This window comes from Lithobates pipiens, unplaced genomic scaffold, assembly GCF_037356315.1.
Source record: "Lithobates pipiens isolate NorthernLeopardFrog02 unplaced genomic scaffold, aLitPip1_a1.2 Scaffold_1, whole genome shotgun sequence".
NCBI lineage: Eukaryota > Metazoa > Chordata > Amphibia > Anura > Ranidae > Lithobates > Lithobates pipiens.
Window position 1 is genome coordinate 153,330,333 of NW_027507685.1, and position 27,467 is coordinate 153,357,799.

The 27,467-nt window shown below is 46.9% G+C and overlaps 1 protein-coding gene across 3 annotated transcripts in view; it reads left to right on the top strand.

Moving 5' to 3' along the window:
• Nucleotides 1-27,467, top strand: part of ODF2 (outer dense fiber of sperm tails 2) — a 152,826-nt gene that overhangs the window by 120,373 nt on the left and 4,986 nt on the right. For all 3 annotated transcript variants that reach the window (XM_077478699.1, XM_077478701.1, XM_077478700.1), the window contains 3 exons: nucleotides 10,074-10,174; nucleotides 25,391-25,553; nucleotides 25,634-25,759. In XM_077478699.1, the coding sequence (XP_077334825.1) occupies nucleotides 10,074-10,174; nucleotides 25,391-25,553; nucleotides 25,634-25,759 (390 nt within the window). The remainder of the gene's footprint in view (nucleotides 1-10,073; nucleotides 10,175-25,390; nucleotides 25,554-25,633; nucleotides 25,760-27,467) is intronic.

Below are 27,467 nucleotides of genomic sequence, written 5' to 3' on the forward strand. Positions count from 1 at the left end.
CTTTCGCAAGGCACTGTAACTCTTTAACTCTATAATACCACTACGATTGTTGAAAAACTGTGAACAAATATAACTAAGTGCTAAAATGTGGCGCTTGCTTGAATAAAGTAACACAGTGAAAAATAAACTTGCTAATACATAAAATATATTATATATATATATATATATATATATATATATATATATATATATATATATATATATATATATATATATATATATAATATATATTACACACGCACAGTATAAAGAACAAACCAAAAGTGTGCCCAAAATATTATAACTTACTAATACTTAAATAACTGATACCATCAATTCATTTATATATATATATATATACATATATACACACACACACACACACACACACACACACAGTTTTGCTCATAATTTCACATACCCTGGCAGAATTAGATTTCTCTGGCATTTTTCTGAGAATATGAATAATAACACAAAAACATTTCTTTCATTCATGGTTAGTGTTTGGCTGAAGCCATTTATTATCAATCAACTGTGTTTACTCTTTTTTAACTACTTCCCACCCGGCCAATGTACATATACGGCTGGGTGGGAGCTCTCTACTTCTGAGTGGACGTTCCTGAACGTCCATCAGAAGTAGGGGGATCGCGCACATTCCCACGCAGCGGCGCGATCCCCATGCGCCTGTGTCACCCGGACACGGCGCATCTCGGATCGGCAGGAGGGCTCTGTGATTGGCCCTCCTGATCACATGATGGCCGTGTCCAATCACGGCCGTCATGTGATGTAAACAAACAGCCGGTTGCTAGGCAATCGGCTCCTCCTCTCCTCACACGGAAGTCATCGCTGAGGAGAGGAGAGCAGATCGCTGCAGCCGGCTTATGATCAGTGAGTATGAGCTGTTTTTTTTACAGTTTTTTACTCACTGATCACCAGTCTAGTGTAAACACACAACACACCACACAGTATAAACACAATGTCCCCACAACACACATGTCCCCAAATAATAAAAACACATGTCCCTAATAATAAAAACATAACCATCACATGTCCCAATGATTTATCTGTACACATATGTCCGTGATCACCTGCACACATATGTACATGATCATTTGCGTACATATGTCCGTGATCACACAAACCAATTATTATACACTTAACCAAATATTTTTTTACCAAAGACATGTAGCAGAATACATTTTGGCTTAAATTTATGAAAAAATTAGATTTTTTTGGATTTCTTTTAAAATAGAAAAGAAGAAAATATTGTTTTTTTTCCAAATTTCCGCTCTTTTTTCGCTTGTATCACAAAAAAGAAAAAACGGAATCGTTAATAAATAACACCAAAATAAAGCTCTATTTGTGCAAACAAAATGATAACAATTTAATCTGGGTACAGCGTAGCATGACCGCGCAATTGTCATTGAAATTGCGAGAGCGATGAAAGCTGAAAATTGGGCTGGGAAGGAAGGGGGCGAAAGTGCCCTGTATTGTAGTGGTTAAACCATAATGCCAACAGAAACTAGCCAAATTACCTCGATCAAAAGTTTACATACCCCAGTTCTTAAAGCAGAGTTCCACCCAAAAATGGAACTTCCGCGTTTGACACCTATCAGGGGTGAGGGAGGAGCAGATACCTGTCTAATACAGGTATTTTGCTCCCACTTCCGGGCATAGATACCCGAGCCACCCGTGGGTATCTACGCCACTCTGCCCCCCCCCCCGGTGTCTTCTGGGAGACACACTGGTCCCAAAAAACAGCAGGGACCAGTGGGATAGCGTAGTGCGAGTCGCGCATGCGCAGTAGGGAACCAGGAAGTGAAGCTGCAAGGCTTCGCTTCCTGATTCCCTTACAGAGGATGGAGGCGGCAGCACCCGACAGCCAAGGGATATATCGGCTTCAATTGCCGACATCGATGGGGGCCCTGGACAGGCAAGTGTGCTTATTTTAAAAGCCAGCAGCTGCAGTATTTGTAGCTGCTGACATTTTAAAAAACAAAAATTGAAAAATAAATAAATCGGCAGAACTCCGCTTTAATACCATGTATTGCCCCCTTTAACATCAATGACAGCTCGAAGTCTTTTGTGGTATGTGTGGATGAGGCTCTTTATCTTCTCAGACAATGTACCCCTACCCATTCACCTGTGAAAAAAATGTAAAAAAAAACGTAAAAAAAAACACACACACAAGGGTCTGCGAACGGGGTCTTCCGATGTAAACAAGTCCCCAGAGAGCCTCCCTCACTTACATCAGTGTCCCCAGAGAGCCCCCCTCCATACATCAGGGTCCCCAGAGAGCCCCCCTCCATACATCAGGGTCCCCAGAGAGCCCCCCCTTACATCAGGGTCCCCAGAGAGCCCCCCCTTACATCAGGGTCCCCAGAGAGCCCCCCCCTTACATCAGGGTCCCCAGAGAGCCCCCCCTTACATCAGGGTCCCCAGAGAGCCCCCCATAGATATGGGTCCCCAGAGAACCCCCCATACATCAGGGTCCCCAGAGAGCCTCCTCCATACATCAGGGTCCCCAGAGAGCCCCCCCCATACATCAGGGTCCCCAGAGAGCCCCCCCTTACATCAGGGTCCCCAGAGAGCCCCCCCTTACATCAGGGTCCCCAGAGAGCCCCCCCTTACATCAGGGTCCACAAAGAGTCCCCCCTTACATCAGGGTCCCCAGAGAGCCCCCCATAGATATGGGTCCCCAGAGAGCCTCCTCCATACATCAGGGTCCCCAGATCGCCCCTTCCATACATCAGGGTCCCCAGAGATCGCCCCTCCCATACATCAGGGTCCCCGGAGATCGCCCCCTCCATACATCAGGTTTCCCGGAGATCGCCCCCTCCATACATCAGGTTTCCCGGAGATCGCCCCCTCCATACATCAGGGTCCCCGGAGATCACCCCCTCCATACATCAGGGTCCCCGGAGATCACCCCCTCCATACATCAGGGTCCCCGGAGATCGCCCCCTCCATACATCAGGGTCCCCGGAGATCGCCCCCTCCATACATCAGGGTCCCCGGAGATCGCCCCCTCCATACATCAGGGTCCCCGGAGATCGCCCCCCCTTACATCAGGGTCCACAGAGAGCCCCCCTTAGATCAGGGTCCCCAGAGAGAGCCCCTATAGATCAGGGTCCCCAGAGGGCCCCCCCATACATCAGGGTCCCCAGACTTAAACCCCCCCCAGGTTGCCCTGTGCCTGGCTGTGCACCTCCAACCACCAGCACAGGGAGGTGGGCGATCGGCAGCTCTATGGTGCCTGTGGACCTCGGGATCTCCCTGGGGCTTGTATTTCTCCTTCATAGTGTATAGAGTGGAGAGGGGAGGGGCCTCTGACCCGGGCAGCAGTCGGCAACAGTGTACAAGCCGAGCAACTCACAGAAGAGTGAAACTTATAGCTGCCCGGGTCAGAGGCCCCTCATGCTTTCTACCCAACGCGGGTTTACTCGAGCCGTTCACTTCACGGCGATGCGGTCAAATCCGACATTCAAGCCCCTTACTCACCTCGCGTCTACGGCCGATTCGAAACTAGTCGCAATTTCGCTTCTATGTTTCGGATCCCTGGCAATCACAAAGCCTCTTCAACCACCATCACCATTTAGTTGATTCGAACCCAGCCATATCATCGGCAATACGGTCAGATCTGTCATATGAGCCCCGTAGTCACCTCACATCTACGGCCGATTCGAATCTAGTCACAACTTCGCTTCTATGTTTCGGATAATTGGCAATCACCAGCCCCTTCAACCACCATCACAATTCAATCAATCAGAACCCAGCCATATCCTTAGCGATACGGTCGGATCCCATATATGAGCCTCTCAGTCGCATCTACGGAAGATTCGTGTCTAGTCGCAGCATCGGCGCAACGATTCCAGTCCTTGCCAAACGCAACTCTAACAACCAAGCCGAACCCTGTTGCATCTCCGACTCAAATGAGTCAAATCTTTCGCAGACTATTCCATAGCTATAGCCCAGTTCAAACTAGTCACATCGACTGTACGAATTCAGCAGTACTTACGTTTGACTTTCTCAGTCTATCCATACATGATCATACACAATTCTCTCCACCAATTTGCTCAGTGTTGCGCACGGTCATTCCTACATAATCACATTTCCTCTATAAACCTTTTCTTTCGCCTTTCAACAAAGCTCCTTGCAATCGCTGCAAGCATCAATGCAATGGCTCAAATACGGCCACTCATCTCCAGTAGCAACACGGCTGCTCTCCTCATTCCTACACACTTATAATTTAATTTATAGATTCAAATAAAGCTGCTTTCTTGCAATCGCTGCAAGCATCTCTGCAATAGCTTAATACGGCCACTCATCTCCAGTAGCAACACAGCTGCTCACCTCATTCATCCATTCATTCATTCTCACCTCATAATTCAAATAAAGCCGCTTCCTTGCAATCGCTGCAAGCATTTCAGCAAGTGGCTCAAACTGCCACTCATCGTCTCCAGTAGCAACATGGCTGCTCATTATTTTCTCTGTCGCTTTCCCCTTTTTAGGCCAGTTAGAACACCAGTTAGTCCACCCTGCACCAGGTTTGGACAGCATCTCCCAAAAAAACAAAAACAAAAACAAAAAAAAAAAAAAAAAACATTGTCGAGGGCTTGCATCTTCACCAGGGGGCCAGCTTTGCCCCAAAGAGCTCTTTGCAATCCCCCTTGTCAAAACGAAATTCTCATGTCACCTTACTACAGGCTCCCGGTCAACTCAGTTCTCGAGCCCAACCAGTCGACTTCACAACTAGTGCATAAAGTCAGGTGTTTAGTTCAATGGGATTCCCCCTTTCTCTTAAACACTCTTTCACTACATATTTTTCCTTCACATACAGAATTTGACCTGCTCCTGAGGCGTTAGCAACTGTCACATACTTCTGTGCACTTCACTCTATTTTCGAAACACAAGCCTTCAATACGCAGACAAGGTCGCCTAATCTCCATACTTGCTGGCAGTGCAAGCATTAGTAGACCGAACCCACTTCAATTAACTACAGATCGCAACATTCCTACTTAGTATACCAGACTTCAGCTACCCACCCCAGTCCGCCCTGGGGCGCTCTGGTTCATTAGTCTGTGCCGAGCACAGACTGACACCCGAGCTATCGGTTACCTAGCCAGTCACCTCCTGGCTCACCTCGGTTGTCACGCATTCTTTTGAGTTTTCTAAAGTCACACTCAACAGCGCTCGAGCGCAAACCAACTGTCACTATGGCTGTCGTTCCTTGTCCTATTCTTCTTGTTTCCTTCCGCCTTTCATCTTATCTACCCAACGCAACTATCCCCTCCTACCTTTGCAACTTACCTCAAACATACGCACCCCCCCCCCCCCCCCTTGCTTTTAGTTTACGCCATGTCACAGGCAGACAGTGAGGACTTTGCCTCAGCGGTTAACAGTCTCACAAGAGCTTGGACCAATAAAAAAAAAAAAAAAAAAAAAACTCATAGCAGAACGGTGTCGCAGGAGTAAATCCTACCCTGCCACAGCCAGGAAACCAAGCCTTTAGGCTACTGTTTCCACCGCCAGTGGCACCCCTTCCAGGCACCAATTCAGTCTATCTTGTTTGCGACTACTCAGCGGCACTCCTGGGTGACCACACTGTCAACAGCAGTCGCCGAAGTCCAAGCAGAGTGACAGCCCTGGAGGTACGCCCAGCCGTGCCCCTACCAGCTCCAGTCACCACCGTCATTCCCGTACCTTCACTTACAGATACACCCAACTTCTGCACCATCGTCTTCCCTGCACACCTTGTCCTAGCAGGGCATCTAGGAGGACATCTTGGATGACAACGACGTTAACTTAGCATCCCTCCTCATAGCAGTACACAACTTGGCCTAGAACAAGTCATATTCGTGGGGAGATGTCTCCGTCATCCTGAAGGCCAGAGACCCTTTACTTAATCGCAAGCTCACTGTCACAGAGTTTGTGCTGGCCTTGGGGACAGTCAGCGACATGTTAGGCAGAGCAACCCCAACAGGAGGGTAGAATTGGACCCGTATCTGCATGCAGCAGGTCACAAGTACGCAGGGTGCCCATCCTTTGACTATCACCGCTCATTTTCAGCCAAGGCAGCAGCCAGACTCAAGGGGATCCTTTACCTTCCATCTTTTAGTGTTTCTCTTCCAGGTAAAGACCCTGACTAAATCCTTAAATTAAGATGTGCCAGCTATAGCAGATCTGCCCATGGGAGTCGAATTTCTCACAAATTGGAATGGCATGGCAATGTGCATTCCCTCAGCATCTCTCTCTTCATCTCAGGTAGTGATGGTCACCACAGCCTCCACAGGTCCTCGCCTCAATTTTTGGCCAAATTGGGTTTATAGGGCCATGGCCGTCAGAAATCCTCTTGATTCCTGGGTTCAGTTAGTCCTCCTCTTTGTTCGACCTCTACCCCATTGTCGCAGCAGCTCAAGTCTGGTGCAACAACTGGGCAGGACAAACAGTGACGTTCGCCACAGACAACCAAGCCACAGCCAGTATTATGAATAAAGGAGGTCCTAGTAGCCTGCCATCGTGGCCTTCCTGCGCAGGCTGGTGCCACTATCCCCACAGCACCAATCTAACGTCCTATGCGTCCACATCCCAGACAAACGCAATAATCTGGCCAACGCACTACCCGTTAACTTTGCTTCGTTATTTTTTGCAGGAACCTGGAACCGACCCGACCATGTCTCTTATCCCACACTGGTCGTAGCTAACCTCGGATTCAAACAACACTTTCACGACGCTACCTGCCTTATTAATCTTTCACTATCTCACAACACCCTGAAGGCCTACCGTGCAGCCTAGAGGTTCTATGTCAGGTTACTAGCCTCAAACCCCAGAGCAATACCAAGAGTTCTCCATCACATCCTGGTCTTCATATTATGCCACCACACACAGTTGGCATTGTCACACAATACCTTAGACCCCACTCAGCTAACATCCAGTATTTCATCCCCTTATGAGATCCTAACAAACCGTCTTGTTTGCCGCCCATACGGTCAAGACCATGTTGTGTGGTATTCACAGGCAATGACCCCAAATCAGTATCAAACGGCTACCCGTCACCAGCGCCATATTCCGAGACGTGTCTTTCATCCTGTCACATTCCCCTTTGGCTAAATTCAGCCTGGTCGTTCAAGCAGCCATCTACCTGGCTTTCTACAGCTTCTTACGCCCCAGTGAATACTGTCACTATCCCAGTTGTAAAGTGTTACGTAGACGCCACCTCACACGCCATCAGACTTCATCTTGCTCCTCAGGGTGTCCAAAACACAATAGTCCGGTCCAGGGGTTGACATCAAACCTTTCCAAACTCTCAAAGCCTGGTGCCCCGTGTCCATCCTAGATCAATTTTTATCTCTCAGAGCGGATGGCTCCGACCATAAATAAGAGGGCCAGTATGGTGGCCCGTAATTATCGGAGGAGCCCGGAGGGTATATAATCAGACCACCCACAACGGTCTGTGTCGGTTCCAGTGCAAGGTACCCACCCACCCATTTCCCTTCTCAGAGTACTTCACTTAAAACACGTTTCTCTACAGAAACATCTATTTACTTTATTAAGGTATGCGGCCTTCTCTTGGCATATCGCCCAGCAGACCATGGCTCACCGCCCAGCTCACCAGGGCTTACCTTACAGCAGACCAAGGGCACAATTCAGGTCTATTTTATGTTGTTAGTCTTGCGACATGTTTATGTGTTCTTTCATATCTCTTAGAGCGGAGGGCTCCGACCATAAATATATATATATATATATATATATATATATATATATATATATATATATATAATATAAATGAATTGATGGTATCAGTTATTTAAGTATTCGTTATAATATTTTGGGCACACTTTTGGTTTGTTCTCATATTGTGGGTGTATATATCTCTATCTATATATATATATATATATATATCTATATCTCTATCGCTATATCTCTATATCTATCTATCTATCCACACACACAATGTAAATAAAAGCAGAATTTCTTTATACAAGATATGAAGTGTTTTTTCCTAATGTCAACCCTGCTGTGGGCTGATACCACAATTCCAGTGCTAAAGTGCAAGCTTATATGTAAACCTGACAAGTTAAAAGATAAGTTCACTCTTTGGAAAAAAAAAATGCAAACTTTTTTTGCAGGTAAAAAACGGGTAAGCAGATACAATCTGACAGGAAGCATGAATGAACTACCACAGCGCTCCACAGCACCATGGTAGTTAATTGAAAATGACAAGCCGACAGCCACAAAGACTGCCAGACCGTGTAGTTTTCCATGCACAGAGCGTTGTCAATCAGTGACGTGGCCAGGCAGGCCAATTTACCAATTAATCAGACCAGCAGTAGCGCCATCTTGCGAGTTTCCAGAGAGAGGCAAACAATATAAGTACCCCTGAAAAGTGCTACCCATAATGAAAAGAAATTGAGTAATTAAAAAAAAAAAAAAGGCATATAAACACTCACATAAACAGGAACTCAATCTGCTTTTTAGATGGAAAGGTCTGCTGACGTCATCACTTTGGGTGAGGCCATAAAGTCCACGCTGTTGGACTCAAGAAATTGACATTCTGCAGACTTTTTACGAGACGCTGACTTCTGAGTTTGTAATTCCTACCTTGCAAAAAGCAAGAAAGAAAAGCTTCCAGAAAAATGTTATTGCCTGGTGTAAACACAGATACTTCAGTCGTTACATGGAGTAACGACTTCAGTCGTTAATCCATGCCTCACACCATACCCGATATAGCATTACCCCATACCCCATTTTGGCCTGCCTGCAAACAGGTCTTGACCAGAACTTTGCCTTATGAACTCTCAAAAGTTAGATCTTGCCCTTATCCTTTCTTTTTCAAGGGCCTCATTGTCCTTCGTAAAAACATTTCTTCAAGGTTTATCTCATATTAATCCTCCTTTGCAGCTGGGATCTCAGCTTGGATCCTTTTGCCTTGCAAAAACTACCCTTTGAACTTGTTAGAGACTGGATCTCTCCTGCAAAGTAAACTTTTTGGTTACCATGACGTCTGTCAGATGTGTTTCAGAACTGGAGGCCCTTTCCTCACTTTACAATGACAGGAGTTGTCTTGCACCAAAGGCCAGTCTTTCTCCCTAAGGTGGTTTCAGTATTCTGCCTCAATGCAGACATTGTCCTACCATCAAAATGCTGTTCCTATGCATCCAAAAGTATATCTCTCTAGTTTGCAAGGACTTGGTCAGAGCCATTAGAGCAGGGTTTCTCAACTGGGGCTCAATGAAACCCTAGGGTTCCTCCAGAGGTTGCCAGAGGGTTCATTGAGCAATGAACAATGTTCTGCCTCTCAGATAAGTTCCCACTGACACAATTGATCTTTTTAAGCTATCTGTAAGGGGGTAATTCTTCCCAATGAACACAAGTGTAAGGAGCATTCTTCCCACTGACCATCACACTAATGTATCATGAGTTGTAGATATAGTCATTATTAGCACCGGTTCCCTGAGACCGGAACGTTATTTCAAGGGTTCCCCCATGTTGAAAAGGTTGAGAAAGGCTACATTAGAGCGTACCTCAAGGGTACTGAGGTCAGGTTGTTCTCTCTGTCCTGCTGTTCTTCTGTGCTTTCCTTAACCACTAAACAAACCTGGGTGAACAATAGATGCCCTAAAAAAACGTCTATGTTCCTAGGATGTAACTTACACACGCTAGTTCATTTTCCACCCCTGTGACTGCTCTGCTTTGATTTTCACCAAGGCTTAACTGACATTTTGATAGGCAGGTTCCATTCTGAGTCTGTGGAGCAGACTCAGAGTGGAACAGTGTTTTGTACGCATCAATGCTAAATACACATTATTCCTATTCACACTAACTATTGCATGTGCAGATCAAAAGCATAGTTTTCCTAAAGCTGCACTGGGGTACAGTATTTTATACGATGAATATAGATGAAAATACTTAGAAGTAACTAGAAATACGAATAAAAAAACAAAAATATGCTTAAAAAGTGTACAATATGATAAAGATTCGGGCGCAAAAACTCCTGCACCAAAAATTGCCCAGTTTCAGAATTTTATTTTTTATTTTTATTTTACAATACAATAGTAAGTAAAACAAACAAAAATACATTTGTGTCTGTGCAGATGGAGCAGCAGGGAGACAAGATGGAGTCTACAAGAGACCGGTACCAGTCTGCAATAGAAGAGAACAAGCTTCTGTCTCTGAAACTGGAAGAGCTGGAGAGGTACAAAAAGATGTGATTTCTTAAAATCTGTGGCTATTTTAAAATAGAACTGGAGCATGTATAAAATGAGTAGCTTTCTATGCTGACTGCTCATGTATGGTGAAGGGATTAAAGCAATATTTTTTTTTTTTCCAGAGTAAGGCTGGGTTCACACTGGAGCGGCTACGAGAACCGGATGTGATTCGCACAGCACTGCAGTGCAAATCACATCCGATCTCTGTGCGATGCGAGTTCAGCCATACAGATAGTATGGCTGAATTCGCATCGCACCCGCGGCAAACTCGCACGGGACCCTTTTTTGGTCCGCAGCAGAATCGGATCGCATGGGTGTTCACACCATGCGATCCGATTCCTGTCCGAGTTTGCTGATCGCACTGCGATATGCGAACTGATCTGGGGGTGTCATTAACGTTTCACTGACACTCCCAGCAGTCCGCATAGGGCAGTGTGAACTGCCGGCGGGAGGCATGCAATGCGGGAACCCGCCGCGGATTCGTGGCGTTCCCGCATCGCTTCAGTGTGAACCCAGCCTGAATGCATTATTGCTGAAGTAAGCCCTTGAGGTTCAAGTTATATTAACCGCTTTAGCCCTGGAAGATTTGGCTGCTGAATGACCAGGCCTTTTTTTGCGTTTCGGCACTGCGTCGCTTTAGCTGACAATTGTGCGACGATGTACAGAAACAAAATTGACGTACTTTTTTCTCCATAAATAGAGCTTTCTTTTGGTGGTATTTGATCACCTCTGCTGTTTTTAATTTTTGCGCTATAGACAAAAAAAGTGACAATTTAAAAAACAAAACAAAAAAAAATACAAAAACAATACTTTTTGCTATAATAAAATATCCCCCTTTTTTTTTTTAACCACCTCAATACAGTGCACTTACACCCCCTTCCTGACCAGACCAATTTCTCACAGTTTGAATGACAATTACTCAGTCATGCAACACTGTACCCATATGAAACTTGTGTCCCTTTTTCCACACAAATAGATATTTCTTTTAGTGGTATTTAATCACTAGTGGGTTTTTTATTTGTTGTGCTATAAATAAAAAAAATGTAATTTTGTGAAAAAAAAAATGCCTTTTTCTTTGTTTCGGTCATAAAATTTTGCTAATTAGTAATTTTTCTACATACATTTTGGCCAAAATTTATACTGCTACATATCTTTGGTAAAAATAACCCACATTAGTGTATATTTTGTCTTTGTGAAAGCTAGAGAGTCTACAAACTGCCAATCACTGAAAATTGATCACATCTGATCAGGCCAGTACATTAGGTGTATCTCATTTCTTGAGACACTTGGGGTCTGTTCACACAGGGGCAACTCAGATCCGACTTCAGGTCGCCCCAAGTCGCGCTACACGTAAAAATCAATGTAAGTGAATGAGAGCCGTCTTAATGCACACTACTGAATTCGCTCCGACTTCAGAAAAGGTTCCTGTACTACTTGTATCCATCTTGTAGGCGACCCATTGATTTCAATGGAAGTCGCCTCCAAGTCTGATCTCCGTCTATACAGAGGCGACTCTCACAGAATTATCAGCTCTCGGGGGAACTCCACGCCAAATTTATAAAAAAAAATTTTGGCGTGGGTTCCCCCTCCGAGAGCATACAAGGCTCTTAGGTCTGGTATGGATTTTAAGGGGAACCCCCTACGCCGAAAAAACAGAGGATGCTGGGACTATGACATCATAATGGGCGGGGACATCATCTGGTGATGTCCCTATATAAGTCGCCGCAAGGCACGTGTCCGGCCATTGTGACCGGAGACAGCAACGAGGCAACATCTCCAGGAGAAGAAAAGAAGAGAAGAACAGAACTCCAGAAGACAGCGACAACAAGACCGCCGAAGTCGGAAGAAGAGGGCGGCGAAGAAGAAAGCCGGGCTCCTCCGCTAGTAAAAGAGCTAGCAGAAGATAGCGGAGGAGTCCGGCAAGAAGACCCCCCAAGACGGAAGAAGACCCCCGGAGCTGTGCAATAAACTATTTTAACCCTGTGTTGTGTTTTTTTTTTTCATTTTTTTTTCCACAGGTGAATGGGTAGGGGTACATTGTACCCCATATTCATTCACATAGGGTGGGGGGCCGGTATCTGGGGGCCCCCTTATTAAAGGGGGCTCCCGGATTCCGATAAGCCCCCCGCCCGCAGACCCCGACAACCAACGGCCAGGGTTGTCGGGAAGAGGCCCTTGTCCTCATCAACATGGGGACAAGGTGCTTTGGGGTGGGGGGCCGTGCGTCCCCGCTTCCCCAAGGCACCCCCTATGTTCAAAGCACGCGGGCTGGTACAGCTCAGGAGGGGGCCCCTCGCTCGTCCGGGGGACCCCCACGCTGTTTTTTTCGGCGTAGGGGGTTCCCCTTAAAATCCATACCAGACCTAAGGGCCTGGTATGCTCTCGGAGGGGGAACTCACACCAATTTATTTTTTTAATAAATTTGGCGTGGAGTTCCCCCTTGAGAGCTCATTCTCTGATTGGTAGCAGCAATAGTCACCTGACCTGGGGCGACTTAAAGTCGTGTTGTAAGTCTCCCCAAGTCGTGTCCAAGTTGCCTCCAAAAGTCCTGTTGAAAGTCGTGTTGCCCCTGTGTGAACGGACCCTTAGGGCCGGTTCACACTGCGACGCGAGGCGAGGCGACACGGCTCGCCTCGCCTCGCTCCCGCAAGTCGCCCCCATTCAGTGCTATGGAACCGTTCTGAGAGGAGCGACTCGAGTCGCTCCGACTCAGAAAAAAGGTTCCTGTACTACTTCGGGGCGACTTCGGGGGCGACTTGCATTGACTTCTATGCAGAAGTCCTCTGCAAGTCGCCGCTGAGGTCCGTGCAGGTCGCGGCGAGGCAAGTCGGAGACGCCTCGGCGCGCATCGCTGTGTGAACCGGCCCTTAGGCTGGGTTCACGCTGCTGCGGTGTATGAGATCGGATGTGATTCGCACCGCACTGCAAATCACATGCGATCTCTGTGCGATGCGAGTTCAGCCATACAGATAGTATGGCTGAATTCGCATTGCATCCAGCCCAAACTCGCACAGGACCCTTTTTTTGGTCCGCAGCAGAATCGGATTGCATGGGTGTTCACACCATGCGATTCGATTCCTGTCCGAGTTTGCATATCGCACTGCGATATGAGAACTGATCTGGGGGTGTCATTAACTTTTCACTGACACTCCCAGCAGTTTGCATAGGGCAGTGTGAACTGCTGCCGGGAGGCATGCGATGCAGGAACCCGCAGTAGATTTGCAGCGTTCCCGCATCACAGCAGTGTGAACCCAGCCTTAGACCCCTTTCACACCACACCGCCCATAGCGTGGGCGGTAAAACGCCGCTATTTTTAGCTGCGTTTTATCGCCGGATTTGCGGCGCATTTCGGCCGCTAGCGGGGCGCTTTTACCCCCGCTAGCGGCCGAGAAAGGGTTAAAACCGCCGGCAATAGCGACGTTTTGCTGGCGGTATTACAGTGCTGCCCCATTGATTTCAATGGGGAACAGCGGTGAACACACTGCTCCTTTACCGCTCCAAAGAAGCTGCTGGCAGGACTTTTCCCTGACGTCCTGCCAGCTCACCGCTTTAGTGTGAAAGCCCTCAGGCTTTCACATTACAGACAATGGTGCAGCTTTTTTAGGGCGGATTGCAGGCACTATTTCTAACGCTATAGCGCCTGCAAAACGCCCCGGTGTGAAAGGGGGTCTAACAAGTCAAAAAAGTACAAATACCCCCCAAATTACCCCCTTTTAGAAAGTAGACATTCCAAGGTATTAAGTAATTAGCATGGTGAGTTTAAGTTGTCATTTTTTCCCACAATTCTTTGCAAAATGAAGATTTTTTTTTTTTTACAAAATTGTCATATTATCAGGTTATTTCTCACACACAGCATATGCCTACAACAAATTACACCCCAAAATACATTCTGCTACTCTTCCCGAGTATGGCAATATCACATGTGTGAGACTTTTACACAGCCTGGCCACATACAGAACACCAACATTGAAATAGTACCTTCAGGCGTTCTACGATTAAAAATGACACATCTTATTTCACAGTACCAGGACAATGGAATTGCCCATAAAATGACCCCATTTTGGAAAGCAAACACCCCAACGTATAATCTGTGAGGCATAATGAGTCTTTTGAATGGTTCATTTTTTTCCAGAAGTTTTTGGAAAATGTGAAAAAAAAATGAAAACGCATATTTTTTTTTTTTTTACACAAAGTTGTACATTTATAAGATATTTCTAACACATAGCATGTATATAGTAAAAATTACACCCCAAAACACATTCTACTACTCCTCCCGAGTGTGGTGATACCACATGTGTACGACTTTTACACAGCCTGATCACATAGAGAGGCCCAACATTGAAGTAGTACCTTCAAGCGTTCTAGGAGCATAAATGACACATCTCATTTCATGCTTACCTATCACACTTTTGAAGGCCCTGGAGCACCAGGACAATGGAATTACCCACAAAATGACCCCATTTTGGAAAGAAAACACCCCAACATATATTCTATGAGGCATGGGCTACAAATAGGTACTCTGATGGCCTGGTGACAAGTACTCGGGTACTCTGATGGCCTGGTGACTGGTATTTGGGTACTCTGAAGGGCAGTGATAGGTACTCATATGGACTGCGACAGGTACTCGGGTACTCAGATGAACTGTGACAGGTACTCTGATGGGTTGTGATAGGTACTCGGGTACTCTGATGGGTTGTGACAGGTATTCAGGTACTTTGATGGGCTGTGACAGGTACTCTGATGGGCTGTGACAGGTACTCTGATGGACTGTGAGCGACAGGTCCTCTTTATTGGGGGGGGGGGGGGGGGGGCGCGCAATCAGTGTGCTTGGTGTACACTGTAAGCTGTAACGAGATGTTACCGCAATCTTCTCCTCGCACACTATCGGTGTGTGAGGAGGAGAACCTGGTAACATCTCTTTACCGCGGTTTGTTTACATTTAGTAATCACAGCCGATCATGTGGGTAAACAGCCGGCCAATGGCTGTTTACCTGCGTCGGTGACGAGCAGTGTTCCCGGGAACACGCCACGATCGTGTGCATGCGCTGTGCACAGTGGGGGTGTAACCATCTGTGATCGGCCGTGACTTAATTGTGGCCGATCATGTGGTAAACAACCATACCCAATGGCTGTTCACCCCCCTCGGTGGCGAGCGGTGTCTGTGACATGCCGCCACCGAAGGAACAGGGATGAGCGCACACGATCACGTGCATTTCCTGTTTAAATGGAAGGACGTCATATGATGCCCTCCCGCCACAATAGCTGCGCTTCCTAGCCATCATTTGACGGCCGGCAAGTAGTTAAACAAAAGCAAATTTTTTCTCAGTTTAGGTTGATATGTATTCTTCTACATATTTTTAGTAATATAAATTGCAATAAACATATATTGATTGGTTTGCGCAAAAGTTATAGCGTCTACAAAATAGGGGATAGATTTTATAGCATTTTTATTTATTTTTTCTTTTACTAGTAATGGCCGCAATCTGCGATTTTTATCGGGACTGCGGCATTGTGGCGGACACATCGGACACTTTTGACACATTTTTGGGACCATCGCCATTTATGCATTGATCACTGCTATAAAAATGCAGATTACTGTAAAAATGTCCCTGGCAGGGGTTAACACTACGGGGCGATCAAGGGGTTAATTGTTTCCTAGTGTGTGTTCTAACTGAGGGGGGATGGGACTGTCTAGGGGAGATGACAGATCGCTGTTCATACTTTGAATGAACACACGATCAGCCTCTTCTCCCCTCAGAAAACCGGTTCTCGGCGTGTCACGATCGATCACTGGAGCCCGGCAGTCATCATGCCCGCCGGGCACTCACATCAGCTCCAGGAGCGTGCAGCGGGCACCCCTAGTGGCCGCAGGGAGAAGCAAAGTAACAATGTTGTTTCGCCCCGCTGTGCCATTCTGCCGCAGTAAAACTGCGGTGGCTGGTCGGCGAGTGGTTAAAGGCAGATTAAACAAAAAAAATGTAAATAACAAACATGATATAGTTGCCTGCTCTGTGTAATGGTTTTGCACAGAGCAGCCCTAATCCTCCTCTTTTTGGGTTCCTGGCCCCTCCCTTCTGATGAGTGCCTCCAGAGCAAGCAGCTTGCTACGGGGGCATCCAAGGAGGCTTGGTCCTGAGCCGCTGCTCTGTGTGTCCATTCGCACATTGAGCGTGGCTCAGCCCTACCCCCGCTTCTTTCCTCATTGGCTCACTGGCTGTGATTGACAGTAGCAAGAGCCAATGGCAGTACTCAAGTATTGGGGTGGGGATGGGGCTGCTGCACGCAGAAGGTTTTTCTTTATCATACATCATGGGACACAGAGCCTTAAGTAATTACTTAATGGGTTATGGGCCACCTTCAGGTGTTGACACTGGTATACCCAATCAAGGAAGTTCACTCCCTATATAACCCCTCCTCCTTCCAGGAGCACATTTTTTTTTTCACCAGTGTCTAAGGTGTTAGTCACGAGTGAAGCTGTGCTCTGAGGAGCTCCCAGAGGGATCCATGCTGGATTTAAAAAACCTCCACAACCGGATCCATCCACACCACTTGGCCACAGGATGGTACCCAGCCTTGTATATAGAAAAACAAAGTTTTACCTGTAACGCCTCCCTTTGAGGGCTGGACCCTAGGAACCAGGACTCTTTTTGGTCTTGCTACGTTACCTAAAGTTGTCCTTAGGGGTGCTATGCAGGTCCAAAGGAGTGGAATCCCTATTAAAAGGGCCCCAGTCTTTGAAGGTTTAACTACGCTGCCCGCTGTGATGGGTAAGGTTTGGCTCAGTCTGTTTTCAGCAGTATGCTGCAGCAAGGGAAAGGGAAGAGAAAAGCTTAGGAACTGCAAAGTCCACCTATGACCTTTCTTTCATGTTACATTGTAATGCCTTAAAGTCTCTGCTAGAGGAATTAAGAATACACATACCTTTTCAATCTGTGCTACAACAGCATGTGTCCTAGCAGCTTTGGAGAAACTGAGTGGCTGGGGGTACATGCACTATGGTACATTACATCTGTAAGCAGTTTTGGGAAATGCTATGCTGCTATTTCAGTGTGAAAGCACTAAAGGCTGATTCACAAACCTCTAAAGTACCCCCGCCTCCCTCCCTCGAGGGGTGCGGGTGGCTTTCTTAAAGGGAGATAGTAATGCCGAATGGCAGCTGCAGCCTTCTCTCCTTCTGGTCTGTGTCTCAGACCGAATCCTGTGCCATCCGCATGCGGCTGAGGTCTTACTTTTGTAAGGAGGAGTAGGGAGGGTCGAGGGAAGGGGCGTGACTAAAGCGCTCAGGTGTCGTATGCAGACTCAGAGTCCTTGTGAAAGCACACGGTGCACAGGCAATAAGGTTTAAGCCTGAGAGGGCTTAAAAGCGAATGCTCTGATGCAGATGAAGCAAGAGCTGCCACAGGAGCGCTGGAGCACGTGAGTGGTGTACACAGGCATTTCCAGTACAGGAAAATACATTATTGTTTAGCATCAGATTAATCTATGCTGCCATTGTTTTTTTCCTACTATTGCTCATCAAACATTTTCTAGAATGCCTCTGCTTTTGTGCTTAGCAGTATGGCTTCCAAGATTACTACTAAGGCACCAAAAGTTGGAACCATTTGGTGGTGCAATTGCTTCTCACACTTCAGCCCCTGTAAACGTGACTGAAGTTGCATTTTCCTCTACCCTGCAGGGCTTAGAAGGAAGATTAGCGGCTTTGATCGCATCCTCCATTCAAGGTGATAGGATGCTAGATCCCTCTCCCCCACTCCAAACCCTTTACCAAGGGAACAGTGGGGACAGGGTGAGGTGTTACCCTCAGACGATTGAGAGGAAAAAACAAGCCAATTATTCCTCTGCAGAGGAAACAACAGTCGAGGATTTAGCTTTACAGTCTGAGGTACAAATCCTTATGCAAATGGTTTGCTCTACTTTCATGCTACTCCTAACAGAGTTAGCTGAATGTCCGGTTTCCTCTTTGGGTTCTTTGTAACCTTTAGAGACTTTGCATTTGTTTTCTGTCCATGCATTACGAGAAAAGCTTATTTATACTGAATGGGATCATCCGGATAAGTATTTTTTTTTCCCTCCAGAGAGATTCACCAAAAAATGCCAGGTTCCAGCAGTTGACTCTGCGATTTTCAGTGTGAATAAAAGTCTGACTTGTCCAGTAGACAATGCACAAATGCTTAAAGATCAAACAGATAAAAAGTTGGAATTCTTTTTTCCTTGGCAGGGTCCGTTACTCAGCCTGCAGTCGCTGCAATAGTCATCTGTCAGTCCTTAAAGGACTAGTTCACAGAGGCTCTTAAAAAGGTCCCTGCACAACAGGCCCATGAGTTGGCCGAATTACCAAGGCATTATGTTTTGCTATAGCCAGTATGAAAGATTTTATTCGCCAGGGGTCCCGCCTTGCGCTTGTGCTAATACACATGCGTAGAACCCTTTGCTTAAAAAAAAAATTGGTCAGCCGAAGCACCATGCAAAAAGCTTCTGACTAGTTTCCCTTTTCATGGGGAGCGACTATTTGGCGATGATTCTCCTGGCGACAGCTTCCACCATCAGACTCTAGAGGAAAGCCTCAGGGTCACGCCCAGGCTCAGAAAACATTTCAGCCACTATATACATGATTGAAAATGCTTTTTTGTTTTCCGCCCTGCAGGGCCTAGAAGGAAAATTAGAGACTTTAATCGAATCCGCTATCCAAGGATAGGAAGAGGAATGCCACAGCTGTGCCCTGTATCAATCACCAAGGGGGCAACAAGAGTCTCTCAGTGCAGAGAGAGGTGAACCATATTCTAATTTGAGCAGAAAGAAATATTCCGTGCCTATCTGCAGTCTTCATTCCGGGAATAGAGAATTGCCAGGCGGACTACTAAGTCGCCAGCAAATTATTCCCAGGGGAATGGTTTCTTCACCCCGACATATCTTCGTGCTGTTTGTCAAAGATGGGGGACTCCGGACATAGATCTTTTAGCATCCAGTTCAACATAAAGTTAGTCAACTTTGTGTCCAGAAGAAAGGATCCATTCGCACACAGAACAGATGCGTTGGTGATACCATGGGATCAGTTCTCACTGATCTATGCATTTCCCCCTATTCGATGGCTTCCTCACCTTCTTTGCAGGATCAAGCTGGAAAGAAAACCAGTAACTCTGGCAGCACCAGCAAGGCCCAGAAGGTCATGGTATACAGAAATCGTAAAGATGGCCCTCCACTAAGGCCAGACCTGTTCTTACAGGGGCTGATATTCCATCCTATTTTACGAATGCTAAATTTAACGGCCTGACTATTGAAACCCACATTCTGAAGAAACGTGGGCTTTCTGGGTCAGTTATCTCTACTTTGATTAATGCAATGAAACCAGCTTCCAGAACTATATATTATAGAGTTTAGAAGGCTTATGTTTCCTGGTGTGAATGCAAGGGTTGTCACCCTTGGAGATATATTATAGGCAGAATTCTTTTATTTCTACAATTAGGGGTAGAGATGAAGTTGGCCTTCAATAATATTAAGGGCCAAGTCTCAGCCTTATCGATTTTATAAAAAAAAAAAATGCTTGCTACACATTCTTTAGTCCAGGGTTTTATGCAAGGGATGATGCGAATTAATCCGCCAGTCAAATTTCCTTTAAGCCCTTGGGACTTGAACTTAGTTTTGTCAATGTTACAAAAACAGCCATTTGAACCGATACAGCATGTTCCCTTAGTCCAGGGCTTGACAAATTTGCTTGGAATCTAGGAGCCAGCTGAAAAAGTTAGGAGCCAGTTATTTAAATCATCTGCCCATCGCCCAGAACTGCATGTCTGGTTAATCGGACAATAAGAGTTGCTCATACCTGATGCCAAGAGAAAGACAATATTTAAAAAAAAAAAAAAAACTTTTGTTTTTGTTATAAGATTTTGCAAAAAATTTTTTTTTTCTCCTTCACTGATGTGCTTTGATAGGCTGCACTAATGGACACTGATGGGGTGGCATTTAGGTTGGAACTGATGGGCACTGACAGGTAGCACTGATGGGCACCAATAAGCAGCACTAATGGGAACTGGCAGGTGGCAATGATGGGCAGCATTGGCAGGTGGCACTGACTGGCATTGGCACTGGACTGCACTAACTGGCAGGGGGCACTGGCAGGTTGCACTGCTTGGCACTGACAGGTGGCACTGGCAGGTGGAAATGGGTGGCACAGATTGGCAAGTGGCACGCACTGGATTGCACTGGCAGGTGGCACTGGCAGATGGCATTGGTAGATGGCACTAACTGGCACTGGATGGCACTGGCAGGTGGCACTGGATGGCACTAACTGGCAAGTGGCACTAACTGGCAAGTGCCATTAACTGCCAATGGCACTGGATTTGCACTGGCAGGTGGCACTGCTTGGCACTGGCAGGTGGCACTAACTGGCAGGTGGCAATAACTGCCATTGGCAGGTGGCACTGGATGGCACATGGCACTGACAGATGGCATTGGCAGGTGGCACTAACTGGCATTGGCAGATGGCACTGGTTTGCACTGGCAGGTGGCACTGGATGGCACTGATTGGCATAGGCAGGTAGCACTAACTGGCAGGTGGCACTAACTGGCATTGGCAGGTGGCACTGGATTGCACTGGCAGGTGGCAATGGGTGGCACAGATTGGCAAGTGGCACCAACTGGCACTGGCAGATGGCACTAACTGGCACTGTCAGATGGCAATAACTGGCACTGGCAGGTGGCACTAGCTGGCACTGGCAGGTGGCACTGGATTGCACTGGCAGGTGGCAATGGGTGGCACAAATTGGCAAGTGGCACTGGATTGCACTGGCAGATGGCATTGGCAGATGACACTAACTGGCACTGGCAGGTGGCACTGGATTGCACTGGCAGATGGCACTGATTGGTACTGGCACTAACTGCCATTGGCAGGTGGCAATAACTGGCACTGGCAGGTGGCACTGACAGATGGCATTGGATTGCACTGGTAGGTAGCACTAACTGGCAGGTGGCATTGGCAGGTGGCACTAACTGGCATTGGCAGGTGGCAATAACTGGCACTGGCAGGTGGCACTGACAGATGGCATTGGATTGCACTGGTAGGTAGCACTAACTGGCAGGTGGCACTAACTGGCATTAGCAGGTGGCACTGGATGGCACTGATTGGCATAGGCAGGTAGCACTAACTGGCAGGTGGCACTAACTGGCATTGGCAGGTGGCACTGGATTGCACTGGCAGGTGGCACTGGGTGGCACAGATTGGCAAGTGGCACCAACTGGCACTGGCAGATGGCACTAACTGGCACTGTCAGATGGCAATAACTGGCACTGGCAGGTGGCACTAGCTGGCACTGGCAGGTGGCACTGGATTGCACTGGCAGGTGGCAATGGGTGGCACAAATTGGCAAGTGGCACTGGATTGCACTGGCAGATGGCATTGGCAGATGACACTAACTGGCACTGGCAGGTGGCACTGGATTGCACTGGCAGATGGCACTGATTGGTACTGGCACTAACTGCCATTGGCAGGTGGCAATAACTGGCACTGGCAGGTGGCACTGACAGATGGCATTGGATTGCACTGGTAGGTAGCACTAACTGGCAGGTGGCACTAACTGGCATTGGCAGGTGGCACTGGATTGCACTGGCAGGTGGCAATGGGTGGCACAGGTTGGCACTGACTGACAAGTGGCACTGGCACAGGATTGCACTGGCAGGTGGCACTGGCAAGTGAAACTGGCAGATGGCATTGGCAGGTGGCACTGAATTGCACTGGCAGGTGGCACTAACTGGCATTGGCAGGTGGCACTTACAGATGGCACTGGCAGGTAGCACTAACTGGCAGGGGGCATTGGCAGGTGGCACTAACTGGCATTGGCAGGTGGCACTGGATTGCACTGGCAGGTGGCAATGGGTGGCACTGGCACAGGTTGGCACTGATTGACAAGTGGCACTGGATTGCACTGGCAGGTGGCACCAACTGGCACTGATTGGCAAGTGGCACTGGATTGCACTGGTTGGCACTGGCAGATGGCATTGGCAGGTGGCACTGGATGGCTTCACAGCCAATAGTGTAACTGAAACTGAATGCTCCCTGCAGTGCTGCACTCTGTGAAACTGTATGGAGAGAGAGGAGCTGACACATTCAGCGTGAGGTCAGAGGTGGGCAGGACCGGCAGCTATCCAGCCAATGATTGGGCTGCTTAAGAAAAGGGAGGGGCCACATACACGTATCGGCCCGCCCAGATCTCATCCCATTGGTTGATGTTGAAAAGCTGGGTCCCGCCCACCCCATCCCGACATTCAGCCTCAATTTTGACAGCTCCTCTCTACACACAGTTTCACACACTGCGGCGCTGCTCTGCCAACAATGTGTGAAGGGAGGAGGATGTCAGCGGCTGCTGAGCCGCTCTCTTCCTGCTCCATCCCGACTACCAGACAGTGCTCTGTGTATGGAGGCACCAGACACAGCAACAGAGGCACCTGTCAGTGACAACCCAGGCGCCAGGGCACAATTTCTAGTCGCAACGGCGACCTGGCGCCTGGGATTTGTCGAGCCCTGCCTTAGTCCTTCTGACAAGGGAGCTGGTACTTTTGGTTGCTATATTCTCAGCAAGGAGGGTTTTGGAATTGGCTGCTCTTTCTTCTAAAGAGCCATATTTGATTATTCATGAGGACAGAGTTGCATTACGCCCTCGTCCAGGCTTTTTGCCAAAAGTGGTTTCAGCTTTTCACCTGAACAAGATATTGTCCTGCCATCGGTTTTTTCCAAAACCATGTTCCAGGGAAGAAAAGTCACTACATTGTCTTGATGTAGTGAGAGCAGTGAGAATCTATTTAAAGACTACTGCTCAGATTCTTAAGACCAATGTCTTATTTATTCTGCCTGAGAGGCCTAAGAAAGGACAGGCAGCGTCGAAATCCATTGTCGCTAAGTGAATTCGGCAAGTTATAATCCAAACTTATCATTTAAGGGGTAAGATTCCCCCTTTTCAAATTAAGGCACACACTCTACCAGGGTGGTTAGTGCTTCTTGGGCAGTGCGTCACCAGGCCACCGCGGCTCAGATCTATAAGGCCGCAACTTGGTCTTCAGTGCATACATTCACAAAATTTTATCATCAGGTGGATGTAAGGAGGTATGAGGATATCAGCTTCGGGCGCATTGTGCTGCAGGCAACATTACAAGTCCTCAAGTCTGGGGGTGCCCTATGGGTTGTGTCTCCCTCCCCTCAAGTAGCATTGCTATGGGATGTCCCATTAATTATTTAAGGCTCTGTGTCCCAAGATGTACGATAAAGAAAATAGGATTCTTATTATTACAGCTCACCTGTAAAATCCTTTTCTTGGAGTACATCATGGGACACAGTGGTCCCTTCCCTCTTATGGGGTTTAAGTATATTGCTTTCCTACAAAAACGGATGTGCTCCTGGAAAGAGGAGGGGTTATATAGGGGAGTGAAATTCCTTGACTGGGTATACCAGTGTCAACACCTGAAGGTGGCCCATAACCCATTAAGTAATTACTTAAGGCTCTGTGTCCCATGATGTTCTCCAAGAAAAGGCTTTTACAGGTAAGCTGTAATAAAAATCCTATTTTTTAACCTTCATGCATACCTTTTTAAATTTTAAAAGGTATGTGTACATTCAGCTCCAGGCAAACAGCTACAGTAAAAACACATATAAAGTCCATTTAGGCCTCATGCACACGCTAGTAGTGTTAGCTGTAGAATTCGTTTTTTAGCAAAACTATACTCCCACAAAAGCTTATGGCTCAAACGCTGAACTTTTTTAGTTTTTCAGAGTAAGGCCGCGTACACACTGTCTGACGGACTTGGTCCGCTGAAATGTGTTTCAGCGGACAGTCCGCTCGTGTGTGGGCTTCAGCTGACTTTTTCAGCGGACAGTCTGGCGGACTAAGTCTTTCGGAATTTCCATAATGTTGTCCGTCTAACTTTGGTTTCAGCGGACAGTCCGCTCGTGAGTAGGCAAGTTGGACGGACTAAGTATGGCGCATGCTCAGAAAGGATTTACACGGCGGAAGGTTGCATTGCAGTGTATTGGACGTCGTATTTCTAGTCCCGTCGTACGTGCTGTACACGTCATCGCGCAAGCTTTCAGCGGACTGTCTGTTCATCGTGTGTGCTCAAGTCCGTTCATTCAAAAGTAGGACGGACTGTCCGTCGGATTGTCTGACGGACTTAGTTGGCCAGACAGTCCACCCGTGTGTACGCGGCCTTAGAGCGTTTTTACGGCTGAAAAACTTCACTTCAAACCCACTAGTTCTGGGGTTTTTTTGCCAGCCAGAAAACGCCCCTGCCAAAAAATGCTGATAAAAGCCTTATGTGTGCATGGACCCATAGGATAACATGCTGGGGTGTTTACTGGCTGCAGAAAACAGAAACGCAGTGAAGCCAAAAACAGAAGCTGTAAAAAAACATCCAGCGTGCATGAGGCCTTATACTGCATGTGAATTGTTATACCTGCAAAATGAATTGCAATTCTGTTCAGCCAGTTTCGTGAACCACAGGAGGCTACACTGCAACCTCATCCAGGGCCCACCTTAGTCTGTGACTGGACAAAAAAAGGAATCTTGGTACATTGATGCTGGCAGAATCTCTATGTGGGATGGAATAGAAATGTTCATCTGTTTGCATGCACCACTTCCTCACTGGCTGGATAAGTGAGGGGTCGCTGTCTTGCCGGTGATTTGCATTCTGCAGCATTTTCAGCAGCAAAGGAGTGACGCCTCGCTCATCTTGCCCACACATGCATGCATGTGTTTTTCCAGCACACTTTAGAAGTTTCTGTTGCTGAAAAATTTTCACCAATGAGATCACTAGTGTGACATCAGCCTTAGATGGACACCCCTCCCGGAGCAAAATCTCTCCTGAGGCTGTGCAGGAGATTAAAGGAGGCTGATGTAGGACAGATTGAGATACTAGTAATTCTGTCAAAAACTTATTTATAACACATACCTAGATGAGCGGTTTGGGATCATCTATGGGTATTTAACACTGTTACACACTCTCAAGCTTTCAGGTTTTTTTAGGCGCCTATGTCCTTGTTGGACAGGATCCCCTGACTCTGTCCTGTTGACCATATGAAAACGTGGGGAAATCTTACTGGGAAAGCAGAGTGCAATAAAAACCTGACAGAGGATCCAACACTCCCTGACTCATTCCAAAAATGTGTCAAGATCCTTGCTTTATCTGTTGTCTGACTTTCAGATTTGTTTTGCATTTATCAGGCGGATGGAGGATGCTGGAACACAAAACAGAGAACTTCTGCAAGTTGTGGCTAAGCGGGAAGAGACAATCCATCAGAACCAGCTGAGACTAGAAGAAAAATCGCGGGATTGTGCTTCTCTCTCACGGCAGCTGGAAGCAGCCATCGAAGAATCCCGGAGACAGGTAAGTCACCTGTGTGCACGTCATCTGTATCTGTACAAAGCTTCAGCAGAGGTTAGATTTATTGTATAAAACCATTACAGGTGGAACAGACCAAGGAACGAGCGTCATCCAAAGAGAGGGTGACACAAGCTAAAATACTTGAGCTGGAGACGCAGCTGAGCAGGACCAAAACTGAAATCAACCAGTTTCGACGCAGCAAAGAGGATGTAAGTTATGAGAATGGCGTAAAACTTCCTTATTAATATAGAACTTGGTTTAAGCAAGGTTTGCATCTAAACTGGCAAATTCCAATCCCATTTCAGGAGAAAAATAATATACCTTTCCTTCATTCACTGAGAGCAAAGAAAAATACCCTATACTTCAGTGTATGAAGGTGCATGTTACTTACTTCCCTTTCTTTCATATAACCACGCTAGTGTTTGGTAATTGATAACTCAGGCACCCAATGCTGTCACATGGGGGTGGGAAAAAGTCATCAGCCCAGTGTAAGCTCCAAATTGCACTTATACTGGTATTGTTCTCTTTGCTCACAGTGGCCAAACAGAGCAAAAGGAAAGCAGGGGGAAGGTGAGTATAGGCTTGTGTGGCTGACTTTAACCGCTTCAGCCCCGTATTAAAAAAAAAATAGATAAAAAAAAAAGCAATAAGCATATATTGATTGGTTTGCGCAAAAGTTAGTGTCTACAAAATAGGGGATAGATTTATAGCTTTTATTATTATTATTTTTCTTAATAGTAATGGTGGCGATGTACGACATTATGGCAGACACAACGGACACTTTTTTGGGACCATTGGCAAACTATAAAAATGCACTTATTGTAAAAATTTCACTGGCAGGGTTAACACTAGGGGGCGATCAAGGGGTTAATGGTGTTCCCTCTCTGTGTTCTAACTGGAGGGGGAGGGGACTGTCTAGGGGAGATGACAGATCACTGTTCATACTTGGTATGAACACACGATCAGTCTCTTCTCCCCTCAGAGAACCCGGAAACTGTTTACACAAACAGATCCCGGTTCTCGGTGTGTCACCAGCGATCGCAGGAGCCCGGCGGTGATCGTGACCGCTGGGCACTCGCATCGGCTCTGGGGGGCGAGCAGCGGACGATGTAGCGGTGCATAACGTAGTTTCGCCCAGCCGTGCCATTCTGTGGCAGTAAAATGTTGGTGGCTGGTCGGCAAGTGGTTAAAAGAGAACTTTGGTAATCCGGTTCATACTTGCCCAGCTGGACGCAGCATCGATCCAATTCTGCATCTCCCCGCCCCCCCCCCACCCCCGTCAGCTCTAACACTGAGAACCGAGCGATCAAACACTACCCATCACTCGGCTCATGTGTGCAATGCCATGCTCCTGCAAACTCTTGCTCCTAGCTCCCTGCTCATACCTGTTTTCAGTTGGAGAGCTGGAGGAAATGTCAATAGACTGCAAGTACAGTGATCACATATGTCCTGTGAATAAGAGACGCAGATGTGTGGATGGAGCCAAATTTAATATTTAACAGCAGGCGCTGAAGTTGAGGGAAAAAAACCCATCATGCTGTCACAGGAGGAGGGGTCGAGCATTGGGGGTGGGGTTTGCTTAGCAACATGTTACATCCTAACTATGGGTGTAACATGTTGCTAAAAGTGAAGTTAGCCTTGAAACCACTAAATACATTACAGGTATATCAAAGCAAAATACGTCAAGTCTTAACCACTTAAAGATCTGCCCGTTTTTTCAGACTCGGTGTTTACAAGTTAAAACACTTTTTTTGCTAGAAAATTACTTAGAACCCCCAAACATTATACATTTTTTTTCTAACACCCTAGAGAATAAAATGGCGGTCATTGCAATACTTTGTCACACTGTATTTGTACAGCGGTCTTACAAGCGAACTTTTTTGAATAAAAAAAAATAAGACAACTGTAAAGTTAGCC